This window comes from Mauremys reevesii, linkage group 8, assembly GCF_016161935.1.
Source record: "Mauremys reevesii isolate NIE-2019 linkage group 8, ASM1616193v1, whole genome shotgun sequence".
Taxonomy (NCBI): domain Eukaryota; kingdom Metazoa; phylum Chordata; order Testudines; family Geoemydidae; genus Mauremys; species Mauremys reevesii.
In genome coordinates this window covers 38106568-38118574 of record NC_052630.1, presented here as the reverse complement: position 1 = coordinate 38118574, position 12007 = coordinate 38106568, and the positions used below count along the sequence as shown (strand labels likewise).

The 12007-nt window shown below is 57.9% G+C and overlaps 1 protein-coding gene across 1 annotated transcript in view; it reads left to right on the top strand.

Moving 5' to 3' along the window:
- LOC120370729 (START domain-containing protein 10-like) overlaps positions 1-11124 on the top strand; it is a 43614-nt gene extending 32490 nt beyond the window's left edge. The window contains exons 5-6 of the mRNA XM_039485836.1: positions 2679-2731; positions 10409-11124. Of these exons, the coding sequence (XP_039341770.1) occupies positions 2679-2731; positions 10409-10621 (266 nt within the window). The 3' untranslated portion in view covers positions 10622-11124. The remainder of the gene's footprint in view (positions 1-2678; positions 2732-10408) is intronic.
- The last annotated feature ends 883 nt before the right edge of the window (positions 11125-12007 follow it).

The following is a 12007-nucleotide window of genomic DNA, read 5'->3' as shown; positions in this document are numbered from 1 at the left end:
AATGCTGCAGCTCCTCCTGGCGGGGCAGAGGTGGCTTGTGGAGAAGAGGCAGCCCCGTGCAGGGGGAAGTATTGCTTGACATGCTGTACCTGGGGGGGGGAGACACGCCCCAAAGGGATGGGGCCAATTTCCAAGCACCCCCCAAACACAAAGTTGGTGATGAACAGTGGGGAAAGAACATGGACTGTCCCCAGGAGGACCTGTCCCCAAGGAAGCAGCCAGCCCTTTACTTCCCTTCCCTTCCAAGCCGGGGCAGGGCAGCTCAGGGGACATCAGCAGGAGAGCAGAAGACTATGTGAGAGCCAGACAGATGGACACACCCAGCTCCACCTGTCTGTCCAGTGCACACGGGCTGGTGGGCTTGCTGCCCACTCCCCCTGCCCCCACATCCCCTTTCTCCACTGGACTCCCTTGGGGACACTGCTGCACTCCTGTGCCTATCTTGGGTGGCCTGGCCCATTGGTTAGTGTTTGCCAGCTGCTGTGCCCTGTGCTCGGCTTCACCCGGCTCGCACGCTGGTTATGTATTGTGTCTAGTTTTGGTCCCCCCACTACAGAAGGAATGTGGACAAACTGGAGAGAGTCCAGCGGAGGGCAACGGAAATGATCAGGGGGTTGGGGCACATGATTTATGAGGAGATGCTGAGGGAACTGGGGTTATTTAGTCTGCAGAAGAGTAGAGTGAGGAGGGATTTGATAGCAGCCTTCAACTAGGGGGGTTCCAAAGAGGATGGAGCTCGGCTGTTCTCAGTGGTGGCAGATGACAGAACAAGGAGCAATGGTCTCAAGTTGCAGTGGGGGAGGTTTAGGTTGGATATTAGGAAACACTATTTCAGTAGGAGGGTGGTGAAGCACTGGAATGGGTTACCTAGAGAGGTGGTGGAATCTCCATCATTAGAGCTTTTTAAGGCCCGGCTTGACAAAGCCCTGGCTGGGATGATTTAGTTCAGAGGTCTCAAACTCAAATGACCACGAGGGCCACATGAGGGCTAGTTCATTAGCCTGAGGGCTGCATCACTGACACACACACCCTCGCTGCCTCCGGCCCTGGCCCCACTCCATCCCTTCCATGTGGCCCCGCCTCTTTCCACCCCTTCCCTGCCCCCATTCCAACCCCTTTCCTGAAGTCCCCACCCCAACTCCACCTCCTCCCTGCCCCCAGAGGCTGCATGAGGAGTGTAGCGGGTGCTCAGGGCAGGGAGTTGAGGTGCAGCAGGGGGCTGGGGTGCAGGCAGAGGGCTCAGGGCAGGGGATTGGGTTGCAGAAGGGGTATGGGATGCAGCAGGGGGCTCAGGGCACAGGGTTGGGGTTTGGGGTGCAGCAGGGGGCTCAGGGCAGGGGGTTGAGGTGCAGGCAGGGGGCTCAGGGCAGGCAGTTGGGGGCAGGGTGCAGGAGGGCTTCGGGCTCCGAGGTGGCAGCAGCACACACTGGGGCCCGGGCAGGCTGCCGGCCCCAGCCCCGCTCCGCTCTGGGAAGTAGCTGAAACCATGTCCCTGCAGCACCTGGGGGAGGGGAACGCAGGGCTACACACCTTGCTTGCTGTGCCTCCAGGTACCTCCCCAGAAGCTCCCATTGGCCACGATTCCCTGTTCCCAGCCAATGGGAACTGCGGAGTGGGGGGGCAGTGCCTGGAAGCCAGGGCAACACACAGAGGGAGCCCTCTGCTTCTCTCCCCCGCCCCACCCCCCTCGGCTGCAGGGACGTGAAGCCAGCCGCTTCAGGAAGCAGTGCGGGGCTCAAGGGGGGCAATGCTGCGGCTGTAGTTTGTCCACCCTTGTCCTGGAGGTTGGCCGGGGGGTGGGTATGGGCCACTTGGCGGGACGCAGGAAATAGCGGCCCGCAGGCCGCGTGTTTGAGACCCCTGATTTAGTTGGTGTTAGTCCTGCTTTGAGCAGGGGGCTGGACTAGATGACCTCCTGAGGTCTCTTCCAACCCTGATATTCTATGATTCTATGTGATGCAGCCTTCTCTTCCCTGCCGTCTCATCATAACTAGCCCCTGGCTCCCCGCCCCGGAGCTCATCTCCAGGGCACTGCCAGCCCCACAGCCCTGCCCCCTAAGTTCTGAACCCAACCCTAGGGCACTGCCAGCCCCATAGCCCTGCCCCCCGAGCTTTGAACCCATCCCTAGGGCACTGCCAGCTCTACAGCCCGGTCCCCTGAGCTCCAAGCCCTTCCCCAGGGCACTGCCAGCCCCACAGCCCTGCCCCCCAAGCTCTGGAGGCTGCTGTTGGGATCCAGACAGGGGCCAGGCGGTTTCCATGGGGTGGCACCGGGGAAATCCGCCTGTCGGTTTTATGCATAAGCCAGTTTCCTGGTGGTGTCTGCAGCATTACTGACTTTCTGGGGTGGGGGAAGAGACCAAGCCAGCCCACTGTGCAGCAGGCAGGCCTAGGAGCCCCAGGGAGCACTGGCCTTGCCTACACTAGTGCTCCAGCCCTGCTGTCACAGGAGATTTAACAAGAAACTAAGTGCGGACAGGAGCTTAGAGTCCTCGTGAGGGGGCATCGGCACCAGGGAGGGACTGGGCCCCACAGAGTGTACACTACCTGCTGCCAAGCTGCCTTTCTGGTATTTATGCCATTGGACTGCCAGACACAAGGACGGAGAGGGACAAACAGCCCCGGAGGAGCGCTGGGGCTGCCTTACTTGCTGTCTGAGTAACTCGGGTTTGTTCTAGGTTCGTTACCAAAGTGGGTGGTGAACAAAGTGTCCCAGTTTGTGGCACCAAAGGTAAGCTGGGTGCGGAGGCGGCTGTGTTACTGCATGCTGGCAGGAGCAGCGAGCACCAGCGGGTTGAACCGACTAGCAGCACCGCTCCCCTTTAGTAGAATGACAGCTACATCTGGAGGCTGTTATCAGAGTAAGGCCTGGTGAACGGAGCAGCCTCCGACCTGGCCTGGCCATGCCCCCAGGGGCTCCGCTTTCCCCAGGCTGCTCACCCAGGCCTCGGCTACACTAGAAAGAGTTTGCCGGGATAGCTACACCAGCCGCGGGCCCCTAGTGACAACAGCTTGCAACGGCAAAAAGGTCTTTTGTCTTCTCAGCACCAGCTTGGCTAGTGCGGCCATGGGGAGTGCCCCGCTGGGGCGCAGCGTGACTGATGAAAGGTGCTGTTCTGCCAGCATAGTCACACCCTGAGGGGCATGAGCTATCCCAGCAAAGGAGATTACAAAGACTGGAAAAGAGATGAATGAGGGAGACTATGATAGAGGGCAATAAAACCATGACTGGTGTGGAGACAGTGGCTAGGGAAGTGCTATTCACCCCTTCGCATAGCACACAAACCAGGGATCACCCACTGAAATTAATAGGCAGCAGGTTTAAAACAAACAGAAGGCAGTACTTCTTCACACAACACACAGTTAACCTGTGGAACTCATTGCCAGGGGAAGTTGTGAAGACCAAAAGTATAACTGGGTTAAAAAAAAGAATTAGGTAAGTTCATGGAGGATAGGCCCAAATGGCTAGTAGCCAGATGGGCAGGGATGCAAAACCATGCTCTGGGTGTCCCTAGCCTCTGACTGCCAGAAGCTGGGAGTGGAAGACAGGGGATGGATCACTTGATTGCCTGTTCTGTTCATTCGCTCTGAAGCACCTGGCATTGGCCACTGTCAGAAGACAGGACACTGGGCTAGCTAGACCATTGCTCTGACCTACTATGGCCGCTCTTATGACTCTTTTGCTGGTATAAGCTGCATTTACACACATAGGCGCCAACTTCTACTGGCACTAGTGGGTGCTCGACCCCCTCTCTGCCCCCGGCCCTGCCCCAACTCCACCCCGGCCCTGCTCCCATTCCAACCCCTTCCCCAAAGTCCCCACCCCAACTCCACCCCTTCCCTGCCCCTATTCGGACTCTTTCCCCAAATCCCCGCCCTGGCCCCACCTCCTCCCCTGGGTGCGCCATGTTCCCGCTCCTCCCCCCTCTCTCCCGGAGCTTGCTACAGCTATTTGGTTGCGGCAAGCACTGGGAGGTAGGAGGAGGAGCGGGGACACGGCACACTCAGGGGAGGAGGTAGAGGAGGAGGTGAGGTGAGGTGGGACGGAGCAGGGAGCTTGGCTGTCGGTAGGTGCAGAGCACCCGCTAATTTTGCCCCGTGGGTGCTCCAGCCCCAGAGCACTCATGGAGTCGGCGCCTATATTTACACAGGGAGTTTTGCCAGCAGAGCTATACTAGCCCACAGAGCTAAGCCAGCAAAACTTCACAGTATAGACCTGGCCCCGGTCATTGTCTAGAACTCACATCAGGTTCATATCGGTGTCCCATAAGCAAATAGCCACCAGATGAGGGAATGGTCCCGTTATTGTGGGGAACTTTCCTGGCTTATACACTATCCCAGTGAAATGGACTAGTGGAAGGATCTGACACCTCGCTCCCACTTCCTTTACCCAGAGTCCCTTCCACTCTCCTGTCTGGAAGAGTACTTGTAACCCCAAGAAGGCTGGGCCCAGGATTCCTGGGAGGCTCAACCCCCAACCTTGTTGTGATCACTTAGGGCATAGGCTAGGGTCTCCCCACTCCAGGATGCTCTCTCTGCACTGGATGCTTCCCTGACCTACTGATCATTACATGCAGTTCAAAGCAAAAACAATTTATTAAGCAGCAAGCGATTTAAAAGATAAGGAAAAAATGGGAAAGGTTAAAGGAAAACACATCACCCTGCTCTGTGGCACAGGGACATCACAACCAGCCATGGCTGGAATGTCAGGGCAACTCGCAGTCTGCTCCTCACAAGTCCCAGGCCTCCTGCTCAGGCCCTGGCTGTGCTGCAGGGATGCTGCAGGTCGGACACTTGCGCTGGCCGTGGCCACACGCCCTCAGGCTCTAGGTGGCAGGACCTTTCTTTCTAGCATTGCCCCTGCCCTGTCAGGATTATGATTCCCTTCCAAGTCTGGCCTGTAGGGTCTCTTGGCTGGGGGTGTCTCCCTGCGCTGGGCCCGCTACCCAGGGTAGGGTGAGCAGACAGCAAGTGTGAAAAATCAGGACAGGGGGTGCAGGGTAATAGAAGCCTATATAAGAAAAAGACCCCAAAATCATGACTGTCCCTATAAAATCAGGACAGCTGGTCACCCTAACCTGGGTCCCCCCTCACTCTCTCCCTAGCTGCTCACCGCACCCGACTCCAGACTGCTCCAGCTCCAGCTCCAGCTCCACTCTGCCCCAGCACTGCTGCTGCTCTGCCACTAGCTCCCTGGGCTGCTTCCGTGGCCCCTCTGGCTCTGGTTGCTGCAGTTCTCCCAGCACTGACCTGCTCTCTGGGCTGCTTCTCTGGATCTGGCACAGCTCTGCTCCCCAGCTCAGCTCGAGCCCCTGCTCTCTCCTTAGCTCAGCCCCACTCTGTCTGACCCAGGCAATTCCCGCTCACCCGGAGGACGGGACCCCCCTGGCCTCCTGACTCCCTGATTAGCCTGCCTAACCTGTCAATCAGGCTGACCTAGAGAATTGGCCTCTCCCCATTGCCCCTGGGGACTGTCAGTCTCAGGGTCCTGATTTCCCATTGACCCTTCCCCTTCCTTTTGGCACTGGGAGCTAGCACACCAAAAAACCCTCACTGAGTTTTAGTGAGGGGACAACAGTCCTCTTATATCCCCACTTGCTAAAATATTGCCACAGCCACAATATTCACACCAGTATATCCTGGTCCCCTATTAACAACATATACCCACATCATGTCATATAAAAAACCCATTAACAATTATCAAAAGAACATTTAACATATTTAACATTCTACGTCTACTTCTTCATACTATACATGACAATATTCTTTGAAACACTACACAGAACCAATAGCAATCATCTCCAAGTTTAACAGTTGGTTCTCTGGGATCTTCTTAAGACTGATGTTCATTACCCATTGTCACGGAGTCCCCGGGCGATGCTCTGGAACTGCTCCCCACAAAGCCAGACAGGACTTTGGGGAGCCTCCTCTCCCTCGGAGCAGACTGTCTTCAGGGCAAGAAACTTACATGGCTTCACCTCCTGGGTCTCTCCTTGGAGCATTCAGCATCCTCTGCCCCTCCGTGTGCTTCCCACAGTGAGCCCGCCCCAGCGGGGTCCTGGGGAAGCCAGAGGGTCCTGCACCCCCACTTCGCAGTCAGACATGACTCTCAGCCAGCCAGTAAAACAGAGGTTTATTAGATGACAGGAACAAGGTCTAAAACAGAGCTTGTAGGTACAGCTAACGGGACCCCTCAGCCAGGTCCATTCTGGGGCCCAGTGAGGCAGACCCCCACGTCTGCCCTCACTGCTCGTCCCCAGCCAACCCCAAACTGAAAACCCCTCCAGCACCTCTTCTCTGGCCTTTGTCTCTTTCCCAGGCCAGGAGGTCACCTGAGCTCTTTGTTCACCTTTAGCTATTTCCTTGCAGGGGGGAAGGGCCCTGGCCATTTGTTGCCAGGGAGACAGAGTGTCAGTGATTTATTCACACTGGCCTTTATCCTACCACCTAGAGACTTAAGAAATGCATAGGGGAAACTGAGGCACCCACACAGTATTCAGAGGAAACATTAAGAACAGTCCCACTTCGTCACACCCATTTTTCTATTCCCCTGTCCCCAGGTAACACCAGGTCAATTTGAGGGATCTGGCCATTTTCGTCAGGGTTTGGGTTTGCCCCATTGGTTTCAGTCTCCTAGAGAGTAGGGACATGCTGCTCTATGCCTCCTTCGAGCCCTGGTCAGACTAAAAGTCCAACATTTTAGCTGGTCCCTATATACCACTCTCTCAGGACCTCCTTGTTAGTGTAAACCGGCAGTTCAGGATTGTTGTGGGTGACCGCAGTACAGGGATTTGACTCCCACTTGTCCTGTATTTTATTACGCCTCCGGCATCTATGGCTATGAACTGGTACACAGTCACCAGGTTTGATGAGAGCTCCACTGGACTTGCGATCATAAGTCCTTTTCCTACTTTGGGCTGTGTCTTTAGTTGTACTGAGAGCAACTTCTCTGGCTGTCTTTGGCCTGTCATGGACACCTTTGACCCAGTCATCAAAATTAGTCACCTCATCCTTAGAAAAGACTTCTTGATGCTTCTCTGGCAGTGCCCCTAAGTTAGCCACCTGTGCAGGAATCAGCCCTTGGCGTGCCGCTTGAACTGGAACTGGCAATCTCTCACCACATCTTTCTTGAGGAAAGGTAACTCGTCCTCCCTTCTCCCTCCTTGTCATCCGCAGCTCATTTCCATTCTCTTCAAATGTTACCTTCACCTGAGGAACCACTCCCTCAGGCCAGTGTACCTCTGCAGTTCTCTTTTGAGGCTGCAACACCACAGCCTTCAAACTTGAGTTTAGAAGAATCACTGGTGCTCTTCCTTTGATGGCATCAGTCGGTATATTGCAGGGGTAGGCAACCTATGGCACGGGTGCTGAAGGCGGCACGCGAGCTGATTTTCAGCGGCACTCACACTGCCCGGGTCCTGGCCACCAGTCCGGGGGCTCTGCATTTTAATTTAATTTTAAATGAAGCTTCTTAAACATTTTAAAAACCTTATTTACTTTACATACAAGAATAGTTTAGTTATATATTATAGACTTATAGAAAGAGACCTTCTAAAAACGTTAAAATGCATTACTGGCACGCGAAACCTTAAATTAGAGTGACTAAATGAAGATTTGGCACACCACTTCTGAAAGGTTGCCAACCCCTGGTATATTGGCTGGCTGGACCCCATTAGGTAGGCTTGCCCCAGATGTAGGCTCTACAAGAGCTCGACATCTATTGGTATTTCCTGGTACCCAGCAGTGTTCATCAAGGATCTTCCCTCTCCGAGGAGGAATGACTGTCTTCTGTTTTCTGCCCACTTTAACATTTCCAATCTGCCCCACAGGACCCAGTGAATGGTTTTGCCTCTCCGCTTGAGTCAGTACCCTATTTAGCTTCTTTGATGCGCAGCGCGCCCTGCTGTGCTCTTCTAACCACCCTGGTATCTCGCTGAGCATAATCAGCAACCAGGCGATTTGCCTCGACCCCGCCATAAACGTCTCCTGCTTACTCTCACAGATATTGTAGAGCACACAGCAAGCAGCAATAACACAACCCAGCCATGGCTGCAATGTAAGGGCAGCTCACAGTCTGCTGCTCACACATCCCAGGCCAGACCTCCTGCTCAGGCCCTGGCTGTGCTGCAGAGATGCTGCGGGTCAGACACGCCCTCAGGCTCTAGGTGGCAGGACCCTTCTTTCTAGCATCACCCCTGCCCCGTTGGGGTTACAATCCCCCTCCAAGTCCAGCCTGCAGGGCGTCTTAGCTGGGGACATCTCCCTTTGCTGGGCCCACTGCCCAGGGTCCCCCCTCGCCCTCCCCACCTGCTCACCACACCCAGCTCTGGACTACTCCAGTCCCAGCTCCACTCTGCCTCAGCACTGTTGCTGCTCTGCCTCCAGCTCCCTGGGCTGTTTCTCTGGCCCCTCTGGCTCTGGTTGCTGCAGTTCTCCTCCCAGCACTGATCTGCTTCCTGGGCTGCTTTTCTAGCCCCTCTGGCTGGCTCAGCTCTGCTGCCCTGCTCAGCTTGGGCCTTTGCTCTCTCCTTAGCTTGGCCCCACTCTGTGATCAGGGCAGCTCCCGATCACTTGGAGGACAGGACCCTCCTGGTCCTGATTTCCTATTGACCCTTCCCCTTACTTTTAGTACTGGGAGCTAGCCAACCAAAAAAGCCCCACTGAGTTTTACTAAGGGGACAACAGTCTCCTTATGCACATGTGCCTGCGGGCCAAGGGAGGAGTAGGGCAGTGACAGAACAATACAGCTGGGCAAAGCAAGAAGAGACAAGGTTCAACCAGGGCCAGCTCCAGACCCCAGCGCGCCAAGCGCGCGCTTGGGGTGGTGTCCCGCGGGAGGGCGGCAGGCGGCTCCAGTGGACCTCCCGCAGACATGCCTGCGGAGGGTCCGCTGGTCCCGCAGCTCCAGTGGAGCATCCGCAGGCATGCCTGCGGGAGGTCCACCGGAGCCGTGGGACCAGCAGACCCTCCGCAGGCACGTCTGCGGGAGGGCCACCGGAGCCGCGGGACCAGCGACCGCCAGAGCGCCCCCCACGGCATGGAGCCCTGCTTGGGGCGGCGCAAATCCTAGAGCCGCACGCCCTGGGTTCAGCTAGGCCAGCCCTGTGCAGCCACAGTATACCAATGGCATGGGTGTGTCCACCAGATCCCACCAGTGCAGCAGAGAACGGGGAATCGCTCTGGGAAGTCTCTCCCCATCCTGGTGGATCCAGTCACCCCATGCATATAATGCAGCGACACTGTGCTGCAGCCTCGGAGATCAATTAGACCTCAAAGTGTCCAAGCCACTGCCCTGTGGTGCCTGCCAAGGTGCATTCTATGCAACACATGGTCAGTGGTGAGCAGCTGCCTAGGCCTGGGACGCGGACCATCTAAGTGTGGCTGTGAGTTCACGCAGCTCCCAGCACTGTGGGCACAGCACATCTGTGACTCCATCTCGTGCACACGCCCCCGCCCCACCCTGCTGGTGCAAGCTCTCTGGCCTCTTGTTGCAGCTAAGAGCCTCCAGAGCTTTGATTCACTCCAGGACTTGCCCCTCCTTATGGAGCTGAGTTGTCTCTAAGTGGCCGTAGCAGCCCAGGTGGGGTGGGCACAGGGAGGAAGTTCAGAGACTGTGGTGCTGTGTGCACTACGTGCCAGGACATGCTCGGAGCATGGGGCTGAGCTAGCCTGACACACCAACAGCAGGAACTCAAGGCAGAACATTTCTCCTGCTGGGGCACCCCCAGGTCACCCCACACCCAGCCTTGGGGTGCCATGGCACCAGCCCTCCTGGCCCTCCCTCCTGGTTTCTGGGAAGGAGGTTGGGAATGCTGTGCCCCATGGGTGATGCTGGGAGGGGCATTCCTGTCTCCTTGGCTGCTGCAGGGAGGTTTCCCCTCTCCCCTGGGGCACTCAGGGTCTCCTCTCCTCGCCCTCCAGTGTGATGGCCCGTCTCCTTCCCGGCTGTGTGTGCGGCAGGGGCAGGGAGAGGTGTTCCCCTGCTCTGGGATGGGGCTGAGTCTCTAATACTAGTGGCTACAACAATGCCAGTCTGGCCAGCAGCATGGCAGCAGGGATGAGGCTTCCATGGCAAACGCAGCCCGGGGCTCCTATCCTGCCTCTTGTGCGTGGGGCTGGAGCCAAGTCAATACCCTGCACGTGAGCATGGCTGTGAGGCCACAGGCTGGGGAGGGCTCCCACTCCCACCTCCACCCCCCACCCCAGGGCCCCCTTTAGGGGACCCTCAACATGCCAGGGTAGCCTGGAGAGGGTATCAGGAGGAAAGCACCCAAGGGCATTGCCCAGGCCTGGCAAGCTCCAGCCAATGGGAGCAGACTGCAGGGCAGGCTCCAGCCCTGGGCCCCGGGGGGATGGGCAGACGGGCAATGGGGCTTGGTGACAGGCTGGGGCTGCTCTGCCCCTCCAGGCCATGAAGAAGATCTACAAGGCGGGGCTGAAGTACCAGGAGTGGAAGCAGAAGCACGAGCCTGGCTTTAAGCCCTGGGTGTACCCAGAGCAGAACACGCTGCCCAGCATCAGCCTGGCCGAGCTGTCCCTGCAGCACGCCGACTCCCTGGAGAACATCGACGAGAGTGGCCTGGCTGAGGACAGGACGCACATCAGTGATGACGAGGCCTGAACGGGGCCCGCAGCCACCCCGCACCTGCCAGCAGGGCTGGAGAGAGGCCGTGCCCCTGCCCCTCCACCGCATGCTCAGGGGCATTCAGCACGCACAGGACCCTGGCAGTGGGTTGGGGGCATAGTTACAAATTTGTCTCCAGTGCTCTTGGTGTGAATGTATCCTTCAGCATCTTTTCATCCTGCTCCCAGTACACGGAGCCCTCTGCTTGGGAGAGAGAGAACTGCCCCGACCCACCCACCTGGCACACAGAGCCCTCTGCTCGGGAGAGAGAGAACTGCCCCCACCCACCTGGCACACAGAGCCCTCTGCTCGGGAGAGAGAGAACCGCCCCAACCTACCCACCTGGCACACAGAGCCCTCTGCTGGGGAGAAATGCTCCTACTTTGCCTGAGCAAAGGCTCTCTGAGCAGCCACCCAGCCCCCTGGGGATGCGCTGGCCAGAGATACAAAGCTGGCTGTGTAAGAAGGAGCCCCAGTGCAGGAGTGTTTCAGAGCACTCTCGGGGGGCTGGCGTTGGCTGAGGCAGAGCAGGGAGTAGGCAACAGCATTCCTACCCCTGGCTATTCCTCAGCTGCTGCAGGATGTAGTGGGGCTCTAGGCAGCTGGATATCCCCTGAGGGGGATGGACTGGCCCCAGCAGCTCAGAGCAGGGCAGGCCCAAGCCGCCACCATCTGTCCCTGCGCCAGGCTCTGCAGCAGCACAGGGATGACTTGAGCCTGTGTTTCCCCTCTCTGCTCCCATCCTCCCACTCAGCAGCTCATGTAGAGCGGATGGCCCCTCCCAGACCTCAGTGCTCCCAGCCCTGTGTCACCTGTTCATCTCAGGAGTGCCTCTCCAGCCCCACCCTCGGCATCTGGCCATCCCCTGGGAACTCAGTGGGGCTACTCCAGCCCAGCTCCATTCTGAGGCCCTGAGAGCAGGGGTGGCTCTAGGATTTGCGCCTCCCCAAGCAGGGCGGCACGCCGCGGGGGGCGCTCTGGCAGTCGCCGGTCCCGCGGCTCCCCTGCAGACATGCCTGCGGAGGGTCCGCTGGTCCCGCGGCTCTGGTGGACCTCCCGCAGGCACGCCTGCGGATGCTCCACCGGAGCCGCGGGACCAGCGGACCCTCCGCAGGCACGTCTGCGGGAGGTCCACCGGAACCGCCTGCCGCCCTCCAGCGGGACGCCGCCCCAAGAGCGCGCTTGGTGCACTGGGGTCTAGAGCCGGCCCTGCCTGAGAGCACATGCGGGGGGAGAGGAGGCTGGTCTGGTCTTTCCTTTGAGACCTGGAGCTGGACCCAGCAGGGTGGCTGCTCTCCAAACCACTGGGCTCCAACCAATGTTTCTCCCAGAGATCCTCCTCCAGTGTTTGCTGCTGCTGCTGTGATTTCTACCAAACCAATA